This window comes from Quercus suber, unplaced genomic scaffold, assembly GCF_002906115.3.
Source record: "Quercus suber isolate HL8 unplaced genomic scaffold, Cork oak 2.0 scaffold_385, whole genome shotgun sequence".
NCBI lineage: Eukaryota > Viridiplantae > Streptophyta > Magnoliopsida > Fagales > Fagaceae > Quercus > Quercus suber.
Genome location: NW_027069837.1, coordinates 481,080 through 500,434, shown reverse-complemented (window position 1 = coordinate 500,434; position 19,355 = coordinate 481,080). Strand labels below are relative to the sequence as shown.

The window sequence follows — 19,355 nt, the reverse complement described above, 5'->3', positions numbered from 1 at the left end:
TCCTTACAATATTTCTAGTGCAGTATTCATGAGATAAAATCTGCATTTTTATGTACTTCCCCATCCATATATTTGGCTACAAGAACTTCACTTACAATGATACTATATTTACAGTCCTATTATAAATGTAAGATTTAGCAAAATACAAGTAAGCAGCGAATGCTACTACACTGAGTCCAGCAAGTAGCCAGTAAAAGTAATCAAGATGTGCCCTATTAAGATTATCAGAAAACCAACCATATCTACCATGACCACCAGTTGCTTCCTCAATGACTGAGACAAGGAGGCTGCTTAATAAGCTGCCCAAACCGAGAATACTTTGGTAAAGGGCAATACCCACACTCCTTAATTCAATTGGGACTTGATCATAGAAGAACTCTTGCAAACCAACCAAGGTGAAAACATCAGCAATTCCTGACAAGACATATTGAGGAACCAACCACCACACGCTCATTGGAATAGTCACATTTGGCTTATCAACCAACCCAAATTCTTTAGCAGTATTAAGCCTTTTTATTTCAACTAGAGCCGCAACTACCATGCAAGTTGCAGATAAAAGCATCCCAATTCCAATTCTCTGTAGCATTGTGATGCCAGAGGGTTTAGCAGTGAAAGCTCGTGCTATAGGAACAAAAATAAGGTCATATATAGGAATGAAAAGAACAATGGCTAGGCTGATAAAGAATTGTAATGAAGCTGCTGGTATCTTAAAGCCAGGAAAAAGTGTTCTGTCTAGGGTAGCCCCTTGTTCGGTAAAAAAAGTTGAGTGTTGTGCATATACTATTGCGAATACCAAGCTCGTAGCCCATATTGGAAAAAGCCTAAGCACTGCCTTTGCTTCTTCAACCTCACTAATAGTACAAACCTTACCTTCTTCTTTACGACGGTCTAGAGACAACAAGGCTTTGTTAAGAAACCTACCACATTAGAAGACACAAATTGCTATGTAAGATAACTTTTGGTCTAAGTATGCAATTCAAAACATCTTATTAGTTTAGTAAATGAAATGAGCAATTCAAAACCTTTTATTATAGTATATTTGCATAATTGCATTTAAGACCAAAATAAGCTATATCGAAAAGTTGGTGGACCTTCACACACTTAAAACTCCCATACTCACATCACTCTTAATGGAAAGGACTCTCACTCTCAAATGAAAATAGAATGGAATCAAGAAAAACTCTTTTGTATTATTATTTCTTTTCTTCACTCTTAGTTACAAATAGACAGATATTTGGGCCATATATACTACCCATATAACTTTCAACTTTGATTACTTTTATTTTATAAAGTCACTACATTTATAAACTTTCAGCTTAACATCGAGAGATTTCTCACAAGTAAACTTCTAACATCCCCTGGTCACTCCAAGGCTAGTATTTGTATAGTGTCTTATTTGAGTGGCTTGGTGTGCATATCTAAAACCTTGATCATGTAACATCACGAACTCAAGTTGAACTTTGTTTTTTTCAATACATTCTCGAATAAATTGATATAAGATATCAATTTTTCTTACTTCTTTTTTGAAACAATAGTTTATTTACAATAGAGAGCATTGACTTATAGTCCACAAATATCTTTATGGCTTCTACTTGCGGCTAATGCAACTCCTTTAATAAACTTCTGACCCAAATCCCATGACAAACACTAGCGGTTGTAGCAACATACCCAACCTGACAAGAATGTTATAATTAGTTACTTCTTGGAAGTCCATGTGAATGTAGTATCATGTATCACCCACATATGTATATATATAATTAGTTACTTCTTGGAAGTCCATGTGAATGTTGAACATCTCTTGATCCGATACATGCATATATATATGCAATGTTCCCTAGAACAAGTAAATGGGAAATCGTAGGCTTCTTTCACTTTAAGCTTGTTTTAGGATTTTCCTCCTACATTCTTGTTGCGGACATTTTTACAACAAAGACCAAAATTCAAGAGAATAGGCCCAAAACTACCCTTAGGTTCTTTAGAAGTGGTTATTTGTGAAAATTCAAACCCAAAATTCTAAATGTGAGATGAACAAAAGCTAATAGTGCTTTAACAAGAGATAAATCAAATTTACAATAACAAAAATGCATAAAATACACTTAGAACTTCAGGTTTGAAATTTTGACTCACAAACAACAGGAAGAGGAAATTGAGAAAGGTTGTAAGAGAGAGAGAGAGGGAGCTTCCTCTGTACCAATATTTCCACCCCTAAGTTTCAGAATAATAAGAATCTATGCTGACTAAGACTTCTGCTTTAAAGTTTCAGCTCCAAGGGTAAAACGTGATTAGTCATTTTTTAGTTGATGAGACGCCTTTTATATTGAGTTTAGGGTGCTACTAATGACTAGTTTTTGGGTAGGGAGAGAGACTTTGGAACTCCTAGGTACTATTTCCATGATTTGGTGTAGGTTTCTTTATGCTTAGGAAATGAGTTGGTTCCTTTTTAAATAATTTTTGGAATAAAATTGCTTATTCTAAGTTGTTGTTTCCTAGTCATTGCAGGCTCTTGGTAGTTGCATTTGATGGCTATAATAGGTTGAGGTAATAAGATTGGAGTCAATTGTGTTTTTTGGGTGGAAAAGAGAGCAAGGCAAAAAACTTGGGCCACAAATAGCTAGAGCATAAGACCTATCTTTAACTTGCTTGGTAGCACACATGGATTGGGCTCATGCAAAAGGTCCAAAAGGAATTGACCCATATCCTCCAAACCACACTCCCTTAATTTTCCTAATATGTCACATGGGCTTGTGTCATGCTTAAAAAAATAAAATAACTACATGAATTGAGCCCACAAAGTAGTTAGGTTCAGTTGAATCTGGCTTGTAGAAAATGTGTTGCGAAAACATCCACCAACAACTCTTTATGGGACATTGGTTGGACAAAGAAACTACGCAGAAAATAGAATCTACCCAAAGTTCTTTGTACATTCTCTTACTCTTCAAAATTCTCCCATCGATATTAAAAATTGAATGATTCTTTCTTTCAACTACATCATTTGATTGTGATGATCAAGAGAATGTTAGAGGGTGGTGAACCCTATTTTTGTCATAAAATTCTTTAAATTCATGTGAATTTGCCTCCTCTATTAATCTCAAGGCCTTAAATGCTCCAAACACCTCATGTTTCTTTGGAGATTCTCAATTTTTTTTCCTATAAATGTTTTAAATTTCTTAAATGCTCCAAACACCCTATGTTTCTATTCAAAACAATAAACCAACATTTTTCGACTAAAATCATCAATAAGAGAGAACAAAATAGTTATTTCTTACCAAATGATAATAATTTGATCATTCTACGTACACACATCAGTATGAACAAGCTATGATAGCTTGGTTATTCTCGTCGTAGCATCTTTTAGAAATTTCTTTCCTACTTGCTTGCCGACAAGACATCCTTCATTGAACTAATTAAGATGTTCAATGGAAAGTAATGCTCTTAAGTAACATCTTATTTTCCAACAATTAGCTGCCTCACTCTAAAATGCTAAACTATGAGGAATCTCTATATCTAGCCCTTAAACATTTAGTGACATCAACTTGAATGTTTAATTAGAAGACTATTTCTTGCCATAGGTACCTTGGCTATTACATTGTTTCAACGGTACCTCATCAAGCACGTACAATCTTTCAAGTGATTTTCATAGTCTTTATCAAGAAGTTTTCCCAAGCCCAAAATGTTATTTTTCATTCTAGGAACATAATAGACATCATAAATACATTGATGATCTCCATTATTTAGACGAATAAAAATTTTTACCTTTCCCTTTGAATAGAACATGGGACAAATCACCAAAAGTAACATTGACAGTCACCAATTCATCAAGCTCCGAAAACATCTTTTTACTCTCACACATTCATTAAGATACCCCACATTCTTCTCTTCTTTTTATTCTCTTTTATATACTAACAACAAATTCAACTGTGCTTTCGTTTTAATCTTCAACATAGTTGGCTTTCTCCTCAATATTTTCAATAGCGTTTCTACATTTAGGACAATAATGTTTGAATCTTTGGCAACTATAACATTTAACATTTGTTTTGTCAAACCTTTTTTTGTTTGGCCTTGAGAAACGTCCTCTTTGTCACTCTCTTGTGGTTTTTAGTTTGACTTCTCACAGTCATTAGAAGAGCTACAACCATTCCTTCCTTTGGATCCTTTTCCTTGACCATGTCTATGTCTTGACCTTCTTTGAGTACTTCATGACATCCTTTCTCATTCAGGGTAAGATTGTATTATTTAATAGGCTCTAAAGTCTCTTGCTTCTTAATGTTAAACCTTTCTTCACGGGCTTGTAAAGATCCGATGAGTTGATCAAATGATCAAAGGATTTTCTTTACCATATAGGCATCATCCAATTTCTCAACACTTCTTTTTAATTGATTTACAATAGCTATCAACCTTGAAAAATAATGTGCAACTGATTAGGATTCTTTCATGCATAAGGTTTCCGACTCATCTCTCAATGTTTGAAGGCGAGCATTCTTAACTAGTTAACCTTATTAACTCCCTTCAAAGAGTTTGAAGAATCTCCCATGATTTTTTGGATGATGTTGCATTTATAACTTTCTCAAATATGGTTTCATCTAAATCATGATAGATCAATGTTAGATCTTATTGATCTTTCTTTAGAGTCTTATGCAAAGTTTCCTTCTAATTTTGAGTCAAAGATGCTTCATCTTGTAACTACATATATATTTCTTCACTATCTTCCATGTGTCTTGGGATCTAAGTAATGCTTTAAGTTAGAAACTGCGATTTTATTCGATCCAATCAAATCCGCATAAATTGGAATATCACAATCTCTCAAGGTATTACAATCTCTCCCGCTTAAATTCTTGACATCCTTATCAGTGCCCACATTGTGCTGCAATGCTCTCAAGTCACATTGAGTCATAAAAACATTTGTAGCAACCCAAGAAAAAGTAATAGTCACATCTGCACTATGCCTTAAAAAGGCTAAGCTAGTCATAATTAAGAAGTCTTGTAATTGGTAATAAATTTTAAATCAACCCATATATGCCTAATGTGATACTCATCACACACTCAATCAATATAATCAACCTGGGGCATCACAGTGTGTTTCCTTTTTCAAGGGCTAAGTAGAGCATCTTTTTGTTATAGCCTACAAGGATGTAAGGGTCCTACAGTAAGGAACCGCAATTACCTTCTAGGATTTTTATTCTATAATCGTCTGAAATTCAAGAACATATTATTTGAATTATCATTTGTAAGGACGACTGCATACATTGTATATGCAGATACTACATAATGCATTATTACATTACCATGGAACTTTCAGATAATATGTTCTTGAACATATTAATTTTGATTTGACCTGTGTTCTTATCTTAATAAATGGATGGATTTCAGTCCTTGAATTTTTTTTATAAAAAATATGTTCTTATTACTTAAGAAATTTAAGGAATGATAAGTTGAGTAGTTTTAATAGGATATGTGAATACTAGTTGAAAATTTGGATAGTGCAAGACTGTAGGGTCTTGTGGCCTACCAAAACAGACTACACTTCATTGAGCTTTATGCTTTCCTATTACCCTTTCTTTCTAATGTATCAATAAGTATAAGATGATAAATTGATAATCATTTCTCTTACTTGAATTGTTCAGAGCTATGGTGTGACGCTCCACAAGCTTCCTCTTCAATAGCTATAGCCGAACGAGTAGTATGACAATTCCTAATTGCGGCAACAAACACCCCACCAATTCTCACAAATGGGCTTGTCTCATCCCTTTTGATACAGTACCTGTAAGTCCTAGTTCCAAGCAAGAAGATAACCAGTGCAATTATCATCAAAATGCAAGGGATTCCGAATCCTAGGCCCCAACTAAGGTTGTCTTGTATATAACTTAAGGCCAAAACTGCTACCGCGGAACTCCCACATACTCCAAGAAACCACCAATTAAAGAATGAGCTTTTGGCATTCCGCTCATCTGGATCTTCTCCATCAAATTGATCAGCTCCAAAAGCCTGAATGCAGGGCTTGTGTCCTCCTTGTGCAACTGCTACTAGATATAGAGAGAAGAAGAATAAAATCACTGTAAGCTTAGAACAACATGACATAGATTTGTTGGTGTCAACGTAATCAGTGAGAGAAGGAAGCACAGCCGATAGGGTCAACAAGCCTAGTCCCTGTGATTCATTTTGGTCCACGTCAAAGATTATCGTCAAAACATCATAGAAGTTTAAAGCATAATGTTGAAACAGTCATGTGCATTACCAATAAAAATAGAGATTTTCGTATGAACACTCAAAAGTGTTAAAATAGTATACTTGTCTGCATGATCGAAATGGACTCTACACAGATTGTTCTAATTTACTTGTATTAATCCTGAGTTGGCTTGAACTATGGACCAAGCTAGTGAAAATCACGGTTGAACTTTTATGAATCAATTCTGACTGTCATATATTTATTATATTTGGTTAAAATATATAGTTGATCTCTAAACCTTTTTTTTTTTTTTTGGGGTTAAAGATCTCTAAACTTTAACCATGAGAATTTTAGTCTTTGAAATTTAAAGTGGTCACTTTTAGTTCCTAACAAACACAAAGTCATTGGTTTAAGTCTTTAATGTGTTTAATAGAGAGATGACGTGTCATTTTTTAATTTGGTCATGTCATTTAAGGGAATCAAAATGTACCGTCACTTTAAAATTTAAGAACTAAAATCGCTCATAGGCTAAAGTTTATTGATTGATAGTATATTTTGTCCATTATTATAATATATATATATATATATAAACCAAAACTCAGAGAAAACCTAATTAAATTGTAATTGGATTCTCAATTTTGCGCCATATGTCTCATTTAATTTTTAATTTTGTGCCAAATGAATTATTGAGCATAAGAATTGAAGAGTCCAAAACTCCAAATCCAGTTAGATTCTAAATTGGATTTCAATTGGAGTCCAAATTTTTGCCACATGTCTATCTAAATTTTTAATTTTTGTGATAAGTAAATTATTGGTGCAAAAATCGAAGAATCTAAAACCAATTAAATTATAAATCATATATATATATATATAATTAATGAGAAACCATTACATATTTTAAAAATGTACAATTTGAATCTCTTTAAAAAAAAAATGTATAATTTGAACTATATAATTGTAATTTTTTTAAATTGTACCCCTGCATATACACAGTGTTACAAACTGATCATATATTTAAAACCGAAGTTGAGAAAAAATTTGATTAAATTATAAATTAAAATCTAGTTTTGTGCCAGTTGTCCGATTTTAATTTTGCTGCATGTTATAAAAGCCAAGGATAATGAACCATAAAATTATCTCATCAAAATATTGTGTCCGATTCATTGAACCCCAACCAGCTCTTCATTTCCTTTCAGTTGCCACTAGAGAAAAGGAAACAAAAGGAAAAGGAATCATCAACAGTGTATAGAAATAGGGAAAAGTAAAGAAGGGTAAAAAGATGGCGGAAAATGATAGACCATTCTCAAAGTTTGGTGAATGGGATGTCAATGACCCAGCCTCACTCACAGTAATCTTCAACAAAGCTTGGAACGAGAAAATGACCGGTGGAAACAAAGCTTGGCTCACTACCAAAAAGGATGACTCAAAATATAATCACAGAGAGGTTCTTAGAAACCCTCCCTCTGTAAGTTGCAATCTTACGGAGTTCTTATATCGGCCTCCACTCTGATTGGTTTAGAACCTTTTTCATGTATATGCTTTCAGCCTTTTTCTGTTTCACACAGCCATTCCATGCTACTTCAATTGAGACTATAAAAAATTATTTTATATTCTAGTTTGAACTAAGGGTACGTTTTTTAAGATAATAAATGGTAGAGAAAATGCCTCAAGCTAAGGACATATCTTGGCCTACGGCGAATATTTGAAAGGGGCTTCTATATCTAAATATTACTTAAATAATATTTAGTTTATTTTTTATTATATATATTTTTAAATTAATTACTGTTAACCAAACTAGCAGTACTCTATCACCATTGGTCATCCTTTATATGGCATGAAGATGGAGACTTTCTTTTCAACGTGGGACAAGAGCAAAAATTGCCTAGGCTCCAATTAGTCTAGCCCTTGGCCTTGAAGCAAAAAATGCCCCCACAATTACTAATTCACACTCAAAGTGAGCTAATGAAACTTGCTATATAAGTTTTACAAACTAGCATATCACCAATTAAAAAAAAAAAAAGTTATTCAAACATTAATTTATTATACTATTTGACACCAATCATATTAGTGTCACATCAGTTTGCAAGATTTTTGTCGTAAAATTTGTATCAGCTTTAGCATTTTTCATTAACTAATTAATGGAGATTAGGTTGCATTTCTATTAATTAATTTTTTTTGGAGAAAATACTAAACTTATTATAAATTTTATTACAAAAAGCTTACAAACTGATACAACAATTAGATGGCACTTCAACCAAAGAATAAATGAGTATTGAATTATTTCATGTAATTGGTGACATGTCAATTTATAAGACTTATATAATAAAACTTGTAATATACTAATATAACTCCAATATTTTAGGCCTTAAGAAAAAATGTACATTTAACTTGCATTTTTCTTTAATTAGAAAAAACGTTTACTGCCCCCCATATTTGGGGGCCTTTCCATATTAGGGGGCCTTAGGCCATGGCCTAAATGGCCTGGGCCTAGGGCCGGCCCTGCTAAGGACCTTGATTCCCAATTATTAAAAAAACAAGATAATTGTGTTAGGTTGACAAAATAAAATACTCATCTGAACCTTTACTCTCATAAACTAGCTTGTAATCTCATATATATATATATATATATAAATACACTTAAAAATATATAATAAGATCTTTAAACATAGTACATGTGTGTATATTTGTTTACATGTGACAATGATATGTACGTACATGAGAAAATGATATACGTATCATATTGTATATAAAGACGTGAAAATGATACTATATAAATATATATATCCTCATTGCCTAAAGATATATACTACTTTTTAGGGACCAGCTCTTTCAATTCTTTCGGTAAGGCACATGAGTTTTTATATTTCAGTTTCTAAAAACACACACGGTGTGAAATAGACATCCCATTGTCTAAAACTCCCTAAATGGAACAAGGCCTATGATAATAATAAAATATTAAATAAAATTTATATTTACTAACTTATTTTTTTAAAAGTGGTATATATATATATATATATATTTGTAGGATCTCGTTTTTCGGACTAAACCCAAAAATAAATAGAATCTAGACCCAACGGATCCAATACAATGAATTTGTAGAGAGCGAGCCAAAAAGCCAGGTTTTGGTGCATGGGCAGCGGTTAGCACGGGGATTTATGACAATCAAACAGAAATAAACTAAGTCCATCAAGGAAAATTCGTCCTCGGCACCATCCGAGGAGCTCTGCTCTGGTATTTACTAAATGACAGTGGATACAGGGGTTCTTGAGATCACCATCATGCTTTCTCTCTTTTTTCTGCCCCCCTTTTTAAGGTGGGTTTCTCCTCTTATATAGTCCTCTTTAAATGATCATAACCTTCCACCCGTTGATTATCCAAGCCTATACTTGAGTGTTTGTTTCATCAGGCGTCCTTTCTGGCGTTCTGTGAGTTGCGATAACCGAGGCGGCACTATCTAGGAGTCATTTCCTCATTAATGCTGCCAGAACATTAGTTATGGGCATTTAATGCGAAGGTGACAGTTTCTCCTGGAATTGCTCCTCCGCCATGCTCTCATGGCTGGTCCATCGTACTCGTCCTTCTTTTTGGAATACTTTGGGAGGCTGCCTTTGATGGTGTGCCGCTCTTCCCTTCGATGATCTTGGTTGACCGAGGACAGGGTTATCCTCGGCAAGTCGGGCCTTCCTCGTTCATCCTCGGACGTTCTTTCTTCCTCAGCATGGGCCTTGGGCTCAGTATGAAATGGGTCGAGGTTGCCAAATTCTTTGGCCCCACAATAGCCTCTCAAAATTCAGTTATCTGAATCCTCAAACAGAGAGGAGGATTTTGATGTCCCCAGGTCTTTGTCACGGTTTATCAAGTCTTGTCTTACGTCAGCTTTTGAGTCTCTTCACCTACTCAAGGCGCGTTCCTAGTGCTTCAATATACGGAGCGCACCCTCATTAATGTCTTTGCGAAGCAACGCAGATCCAACGGTTGAGGATTTCTTTGGAAATTGGGCAGGAGTTATTTCGCCTGTAATTCTCTCTTTAGGTTCCGCGTGAATTAATTTCCGCTGGGTTTTCACCTTCTATATAAGGCGCTCTGGGGGAATTGTTCCTCCATATTTACAAATCTTCGAGTTCAGCAGGAACTTCAAGTTCTCCACCCTCCAAGCATTTCCAAGGACCTTGCCAAGATCGTGATCAAGGTCCAAGGAATGAGATGGCCCTGGATAAAGGCAAGGGCAAGGAAACCAAGCCCCTTTTAGGAACCAAGAATGCCGCCCAGACCCTGGACAACGCAGCTGAGACAAAGGAGGCAGAGTCCAAAGATGTTCCTACCTTTCAACCGATCAAGAAAGAAGACCCTCCTCCTTCAACCAAAAATCGGAGCAGGCGTAGATTGCTGATGACTTGCATAATTTGGCATAATTTATCACTTCTCAACTTTAAACTTTAGTCTAATTTTATTTATTTTTATTGATTTTAGACTTCATTATTGTTATTTAAATTTTATTGCAGATTTGAAGGAAATAAAGATTTAACCAAATAAAAGAGACATGAAGCAGTTAGAGAGAGGCAGCTGAACACTAAAAAGAAAGAGGGCTGAAACAGAAAAAAAAACGTTGGAGAAAAAGGCTGAAACAGAGCCATGTTTTGGGCTGAAAAGAGGAAGGTTTTTGGGCTGAAAAGTGGAACGTTTTTGGGCTGAAAAAGGGCAACACGTTTAGAAGAAAAGGGAGGCGCTGAAACTGAAAAGGGAGGCTGGACTGAAACAAGAGAAAAACGCTGAAACAGAGGAAAAACGCTGAAACAGAGCAACGTTTTGGGCTGAAACAGGGGCTGAAAGGAGCAACGTTTTTGGGCTAAAAGGAGGACGTTTTTGGGCTGAAGAAAGCAAGGTATTGGGCTGAAACAATGAGCTGAAAAAGACAAACGTTTTGGGCTGAAAAGGGCACCACATCTAAAAGGAAAAAAGGGCACCACGGCTGGAAAAAAAAGGTGGAGGCGCTGAAAAGAAAAGGGGGCTGAAGCAGAAGAAAAAAGAGGCCGAAACAGAAAAGAAAAAAGAGCTGAAACAGAAAAAAAAAAAAAAAAAAAAAAAAAAAAAAAAAAAAAAAAAAAAAAGGGCTGAAGCAGAAAGGAGGCTAAAGCAGATTTTTGTGTTCCTTTTTTTCCTTCAAATCTTCTTAGAAAAATTATGGTGAATTCGTTATTGTTGAATTTAATTTTTAGCATGAAATAAATTTTCTTTATTCTAGGAAAACGATGTAATCTAGTTCCGAACTATGCTTGCTTTTCTATGTTAATTTGAAATTATTCTTTTCATGTTTGTCTGATTTATTCTGAGCTTATTGCTTCTAATTAACTGGCCACTAATTAGATGATTTTGATCTTGTGATTTGCTGTCGAAAGAGGGAATTATAGGATAGATCTTGAATATTTCAGCATAGGTAAATATAGAGATCGAAAGACTTGTATGAACCTATGTAGTATTAAAATCGTTGGTCTTAATGCTTTCTTGCTTTATTAAATTGCATACTCTTGTGTAAATTAATGAACAAGAATGTTTCCAATTGACTGTCGAAAGAGGCTTTTGGATGTTTTTGTTGAGATTGCTAACAAACAGAGAGAATTAAATTAAATTAGCTAGATGAGTAAAGCATAGTGAGGGATTAGGTGAAATCGATTTCCTAGAAGTTTTCTTCCCATTAATTTGATCTTTGAACAACATATTTTTTTTCATCTGCTTATTTTCTTTAATTTGATTTTATTTTAAATTCCAATTACAACAACCTTAGTGACTTCTCTAGATAAAATCGAGATTAGCATAATTTTGGTATTTGTCAAAAGTAAGTTATCAATCCCTGAGGACGATACTCTTCTCATCACTTTACTATAAAACTACGATACTGTGCACTTGCAGTTTTGCACCGATCAATTGCACTAGACCTTCGGCACGACAAAGTTTAGGTCTCACCTTGGTTGTAGGACACAGATGGAGGTTTGCAAGATTGCCGAACGGTCGATGGCCAGGTGTTGCCATCTCCAATGCTTAATTATCATGAAACTATGAGAGAATCAAGGGAACATCCTAGGATGGGGTCATCAGGCGCTCCCGCCTCTTCTTCTTTCTCATCGTCGGTACCATTCGTACTTGTTTGATTTCCGTCGGGACAAGATGGCGAATCTACCATTCTCACGGGCCTTCTCTTTTTACAGTTAGTTTTAAAATAAGCCTGTCTCAGCCTCTGTTTTTATAGTTAGCTTTAAAACAAGCCTGCCTCAGCCTCTCTTTTTATAGTTAGCTTTAAAACAAGCATGTCTAAATCATTTGGTATATGATGTACCTTTCCTTTATTTAATAAAAATGGCTGCACTTTTTACTTTATGAATTTTAATTTTTCATTTCTCTATAGCAATTATTGTGTGTGTGTGTGTGTGTGTTGTTATTTTTCCCTCCAATAGGGCTTGGAACTGGTGTTGACAATAACAAAGAGTTATCACCTTGATTTTAACAAAACCGACAATAGCACCCGGCCGCTAACTTTAAATAAGTTAGCCATGTGGGAATAATTGGGAACATAATCATGTGCTCTATACCACAAATTGTGCAACCATGAAAGGATGTTGGATTTAAAGTAGGTCATCCAAGGGGACCCTCGTGCATTAAGGCTCTGTTCGGCATTTACAATGACATCATGGTGTCGGTTTTCCTCAAGCGTCTGGTCTGAGGATCCAGGCACGCCTTAGGTTATGTTTAAGCACTTGTAAAGAGATGTCATAGCGTTAATTTTCCCAAAGCATGTGGTATGAGGATCCATACGATGTCCTGATTCTGTTCAACCTTTAGGTGCTTGTCGAAAGTTATTAGTTTCCTCATAGGTTCGAGTCTGAAGACCATGCAAGACCTTAGTTCTGTCCAACACTTAGACAATTGTCAAAAGTTGTTGGTTTTCCCATAGGTTTGAGTCCTAGGACCATGCAAGACCTTTGCTCACGTCTTTGTTGAGTGGGGAAAGGGTAGGCGATCTGAGGAGCCGAACTCCTTTTGGATTATGTGCATTACTCAAATAGATGTTTGAAGTAGTTAATCTCCTCAAGGGCTGTGGTCCAAGGGTTCGTACAACGCCCTGATTTCGTTTAACCCTTATATAGTTGCTAAAAGTTATTAGTTTCTCTATAGGTTTGAGTTCGAGGACCATGCAAGACCTTGGTTCTGTCCAACACTTAGACAATTGTCAAAAGTTGTTAGTTTCCCTATAGGTTTGAGTCCGAGGACCATGCAAGACATTTGCTCACGTCTTTGTTGAGTGGGAAAAGGGTAGGCAATCCGAGGAGCCGAACTCCTTTTGAATTCTGCGCATCACTCAGATAAATGTTTGAAGTAGTTAATCTCCTCAAGGGCTGTGATCCAAGGGTCCGTACAATGCCCTGATTCCGTTTAACCCTTAGGTAGTTGCTGAAAATTATTAGTTTCCTTATAGGTTTAAGTCTGAGGACCATGCGATACCTTGGTTTTGTCCAACACTTAGACAATTGTCAAAAGTTGTTAGTTTCCTTATAGGTTGGTGATCCAAGGAGCCATGCAAGACCTTGGTTCTATCTAACACTTAGATAATTACCAAAAGTTATTAGTTTCCCCATAAGTTCGTGGTCTGAGGAGCCATGCAAGATCTTAGTTCTGTCTAACACTTAGATGATTACTAGTGCGTGTTAATTCCCTCAAAGCCGAAGGTCCAAGGACCCATCATGGCTAAGGTTCCGCTTAACCACTTCAGTAGGTTAGAAGATATCAACATATACTTTCCAGATCTAGCCCCGCTGCGAAGCCTCCTTGAATCGCTCTGTGTTACTGCCCCTTCCTCTAATGGAGGTCTGGCAAACTCGGCCGTCAGATTCGCGAGGACAGGACCTTGGACAGAGGTACGAGGCACGTACCTGGTGGCAGAAGCCCCTAGAACTGTGCCCCATTCAGCAATCCTCCCTGTATAACTCGCACTTCGAGGTATAGACCACAACGGCTTTCCCAGAGGCCTTTGCTGATGGGGGCCTAATCCCATCTTAACTAACCATTGCACTCACTCTCCCACAAGCTTTTCCTCACAGATGGTGCCAATTGTAGGGTCTCGTTTTTCGGACTAAGCCCAAAAATGAATGGAATCTTGGCCCAGTGAACCTAGTACAATGAATTTGTAAAGAACGGGCCAAAGAGCCAGGTTTTGGTGCATGGGCAGCGGTTAGCACGGGGATTTATGACGATTAAACAAAAATGAACTGAGTCCATCAAAAAAAATTCGTCCTCAGCACCATCCGAGGAGCTCTGCTCTAGTATGTACTGAATGACAGTGGGTACAGGGGTTCTTAAGATCGCCATTATGCTTTCTCTCTTTTTTCTACCCCCCCCCCCTTCTATGGTGGGTTTCTTCTCTTATATAGTCCTCTTTAAATGATCATGACCTTCCACCCATTGATCATTCAAGCCTATACTTGCGTGTCTGTTCCATCAAGCGTCCTCTCTAGCGTTCTATGAGTTGCGATAACCGAGGTGGCACTATCCAGGAGTCATTTCCTCATTAATGCGGCCAGAAAAAATGTTAGTTGTGGGCATTTAATGCAGAGGTGATAGTTTCTCTTGGAATTACTCCTCCACCATGCTCCCATGGCTGGTCCATCGTACTCATCCTTCTTTTTGGAATGCTTTGGGAGGCTGCCTTTGATAGTGTGCCGCTCTTCCCTTCGATGATCTTGGTTGACCGAGGACAGGATTATCCTCGGCTATGCTCCTCAGCAAATCGGGCTTTCCTCGTTTGTCCTCGGACGTTCCTTCTTTCTCGACGTGGGCCTTAGGCTCAGTATAAAATGGACCGGAGTTGCCAGATTCTTTGTCCCCACAATATTTATTAGAAATTTAAATAAAATCTTAACAAGAATATTTTGACAAATTTGTTACTAACAATAAATAAATAAATGGTAAAAATCTCACAAATGAGTAAAAGTTTCAAAATGAGTTTGAACATAATAAGATAATAAAATATAAAAATAACAATGAAAATAATTATATTTATAAACAACCATGTAATACAAATAACAAAATAATAATAAAAAATCGAAGAAAATGAAAAATGCTAATAACATATATTCCAACCCAAAAAAAATATTGAAAAAAAACCTTCGTTAAAATTATTGCATCAAGCAACATATTGCCAGTTATCACCTCAAGTTGGATTCAAAGCCGAGAAGGGAAAGCAAATAATATAAGAGGGATAATAATTTTTCCCCACCCCACCCCGCTATACCTCGTGTGAGTTTTTCCCTTTCTACAAAGATGGTGAGGCAAGAATAGGCTTAGGCTTTTTAGCCCTGCCCCGCTCTATATTAGTGTTAAAAATTAATTTGTATTTCTAAGTTCTTTTTTTTTTTTTTTTTTTGAAAACATATTTAGAGCATTCACAACAGTAGAACTAAAAATTTAGCAATTTAGCTCCACCAAAAGTTATTTTATCTATTTTACCTACACACATGCTACAACAGTGGATCTATTTTAGCCTTCAACACAATATAAATAATATAAATATCACAATAAAATAATATATCTGCTACAATAAAATAATCTATCTCAGTACAATAAAAACACCACAAACCGATCCACCAACATGGCCAACCAAAAACAATCGCTCACAACCACCCAACAATAACTAGCAAGCCAAGAACAACCACCCACAACCACTGCCAAAGATCCAAATTAGCCAAAAACTACCTCTATCTGTGGGTGGTGTCGCTGGTAGGTGGCGCCGGTCTGTAGGTGGCGCCAGTGGGTTTTGGGAGAGATGGAATGGTAGGTGAGAGAAGGAATGGTTGGTATTTCTGGAAATGACGTGGACTTCAATTTTTTTGGGTATTTCTGGGAATTGCTTGGACTTAAATTTTTTTGGGCTTCAATCTAAAGCTGAGTTAAGTAGCGACAATAGCAGCAGTGGTGGCGGAGGCAACAACAACAACGGCAGCAACATCAATCAAACCCACAAAACCACAGAAGACACTACAACAGCAACAACCCACAACCACCGATCAACTCAAGCCAGCATCGATCAAACCCAGCAGTAGCATTGATCAACCCAAGCCACCACACCCACGCTTGTAACAACCCACAACCACCAAGAAAGCACTGAGATGGAGGACTAGGCTTGTCGGCGTTGGGTGAGCGGTGAGATAGAGGACTGGGCGAGATGGGTCGGCGGCGTGGGACAGCAACATGGGCGATGACGATGAAGATTAGCAATGATGAAGATCCAAAATAGATCGCCGAAGCAAAGAGTAGATGAAGGAGAGAAAAAAAAAATGAGAAGGAAAGAGGAAGAAAGAAGAGAAGCCAGAGAGAGAGAGAGAGAGAGAAAGAAAGAAAAAATATTTTTTTAACGAAAGAGGAGAGAGAAATTTAATAAAATAATATATATATATATATTTTTTAGCTTTCATGAACAGTAGAGAAGCCAGAGAGAGAGAGAGAGAGAGAAAGAAAGAAAAAATATTTTTTTAACGAAAGAGGAGAGAGAAATTTAATAAAATAATATATATATATATATTTTTTAGCTTTCATGAACAGTGCACATCTATATATAGATGTGCACTGTGGCAATGGAGCTAAAAAAAAAATAGATTTAACTCCACTTTTGGGTGCTGATTTTGGGATTTGAAGAGCTCAAATATAATACTATAGCAATATAACACCATTGTTGTGAGTGCTCAGTATTTAAATGCAATATTAATAATAAAACTTCTTATTTTATTATGATATTGTCTTATAAAAAACTTTGGACAATATATTATTTAATCTTTACTAAAAATTAGTTTGATTTACTATAGTAAATATAATTGTAATTTTAAGTATATTTATATTAATAAAATAAGTTTTAAAAATTTAAAAAAAAAAATTGTAATAAGTATAGAGCAGGGTGTGAGTTGTTTGGCAGATTAATACAAAGTAAAGTTTTGTGAAACAGAACGGAGAAATGATAAAACAAAACTATGCGGAGCAAGGGTGAAGATGACATCTGCCCTTGCCCGCCTGTTGCCATCCTTAGTCGAGAGTAATAGAAACCAGATATTATCAAACAAAGCAAGAAATGTCACATCCAAAAAGAATCGGCCAAGAAAAGAAAAAAAAAAAAAAAAAAAGTAAGAGAGAGGGACTGAGGGAGACGAACCAGGATGTAGATAAGAGTAGCAATGACGACGGTGCGGTAGCGACCAAGAAAAGAATCAGCGATAGATGCACCCAATAAAGGCAGCAACTGCGCGGTCCCAGACCACGCATTCACGTTCTCCGCTGCAGTCGCCGTGGATTGTCCTAGTTGCTCCGTCAAATACGTTATTAGATTGCAGGCTATTCCAAAGTATGAAAACCTCTCCGCCATTTCCACACCTAAACACATAAAGTAATTAAACCTTTTTGTTCATTAACTTTCTTTGCTGTAAGCTGTTTGTACTTATTGTAAGACAATAGATGGAACACGTCACTGCTCGAACTCACAACCTCAAACGAGCTGCGAGCACACAAGTAGTGCGAATTTTTTTACTATACCTATCATGAAAGAAGCGGACCTCCAGCCGCCGGAGTTGGCTCGGAGGACAGGGTTGCCTTTGTAGTCAACAGCTCCGGCCACCGTACCTTCCAATAGCGGAGTTTGAGACTCCTCCGTGAAGGAATTGTCAGAGTCAGAGATGGCCATTTTCTTTACGAATATTCTTTCTTTCTCTCTCTCTGTACTGCAGCTTCGTGTGTTTGAGATTGTGTATGTGTGGGGGTAGTGCTTTTAATTCAACCATTAGCTTTCGTACACACATTGTATTATGACTGTTTTGAACAGATAGAAGAGGCAAAATTCAATGTGATTAGGTGTGACTCTGTATTATGACTGTTTAGTGTTTACTTTTTCGCTAAAATTTGCCACCGAATTATTGGGTTTGTCCCCTTTTTTTAATTATACTAAGTTGCCAACTGCCGACTAAGGGTCGGTTTAGAGTCTGTTTATTTTATTGAAATTAAAATTTTTTTATTAAAAATATTATAAATAAAAATAAAAGTTTACTTTAAAAAATAAAATAAAAGTTAGCTGAAATAGTATAATAAAGCATATAAATAATATTAAAACTTACAGTAGAACTAATAAATAGTAACAAAAATAAATTAAATAATAAAGTAAGACTTTTTTTAATTTTGAGCCAAATACACACTAATTTAGCCCACAATTTTAGATTCCAGTATTCCACAAATATTAGCCATTTCAGATGTAGCTTTTTGCTTGTTCTTATTTTAGAATCTTTTTCTTGTTTTGGAAAGTTATTAGATTTACTTGTTGCATTGGTAGGTTTTTTTTTTTTTTTTTTTAAGAAACAAACACACAAAGAAAGGAGGGGGGAAGTTTTTATTTTATTTATAGAATCAAAAACACACACAAGGAAAAGGGAAAAAGAGTTCCAACACAAAGGCACACCACAAACTCTAATCAAAAGGATATTTGTCATTTAAAAATGTATTTTAAAAAAATTATACATAAATAAATAATTTTAAAAGTTAAATGGAAAAATTATTATCAAACACATCAATGAAAAAACTATAATAATTGATGTTTCATGAGTCTCAAATATATTGTAACACATATAGTATTTTCAAGATTTTAGTCAATAGAATTAAGATATTTCAAAATGTTTTTCTTTCCCCTTTTTATATATATTATAAAGGGTGTGTAGGGGCAGAGCCAAGAATTTTTGTTTGGGAGAACCAAGTTGCAACACTAATATATCTATCAAGACAAGCCTCACACACTCATATATTTATGTATACACACATGCTTTTTTATTATATATACACACTTTTTTATTTGATAAGTTATATATATACACTCACCCAACAAAAAAAAAAAAAAAAAACACTTAATATTTTCAATCAAAATTATATTTGATGGCGATCTTTCATAAAATAAAATTCAAATTTTCTATTTTCATTGTGAAATTCTTAAAAAATTTCATTTTAAATACAAATTATCAAATTTTATACTAATGTAAGTAAAAAATCTTTCAATTCAACTAATGAAATTCTCAAAAACATAAATGATCCAAAACTTGGAGGAATAAGTTGGGCTCTAAACTATTTGAAACTATCTTACTCTAACCCATTATGTGGCAACTAAAGACACATTACATGTGTA

At 35.6% G+C, this 19,355-nt stretch overlaps 1 protein-coding gene across 1 annotated transcript; it reads right to left on the bottom strand.

Moving 5' to 3' along the window:
* Nucleotides 1-17,971, bottom strand: LOC112001089 (protein NRT1/ PTR FAMILY 5.10). The gene is made up of 4 exons (XM_024033253.2): nt 17,729-17,971; nt 17,352-17,569; nt 5,609-6,144; nt 1-917 (listed from the first exon to the last, which is right to left on the bottom strand). Exons 1-4 carry the CDS (start codon nt 17,874-17,876, stop codon nt 92-94), a joined length of 1,728 nt encoding a protein of 575 aa, XP_023889021.1. The 5' UTR covers nt 17,877-17,971; the 3' UTR covers nt 1-91.
* Nucleotides 17,972-19,355: the final 1,384 nt, after the last annotated feature.

Bases quoted from the DNA above. Each gene is read 5' to 3' on its own strand.
- LOC112001089 (XM_024033253.2), bottom strand. From the start codon at position 17,876: ATGGCCATCTCTGACTCTGACAATTCCTTCACGGAGGAGTCTCAAACT. The intron at 17,570-17,728 runs GTATAGTAAAAA...TTATGTGTTTAG, and splicing joins GTCCGCTTCTTTCATGATAG to GTGTGGAAATGGCGGAGAGG. The intron at 6,145-17,351 runs GTTCGTCTCCCT...AATGAATCACAG, and splicing joins CTACTCTTATCTACATCCTG to GGACTAGGCTTGTTGACCCT.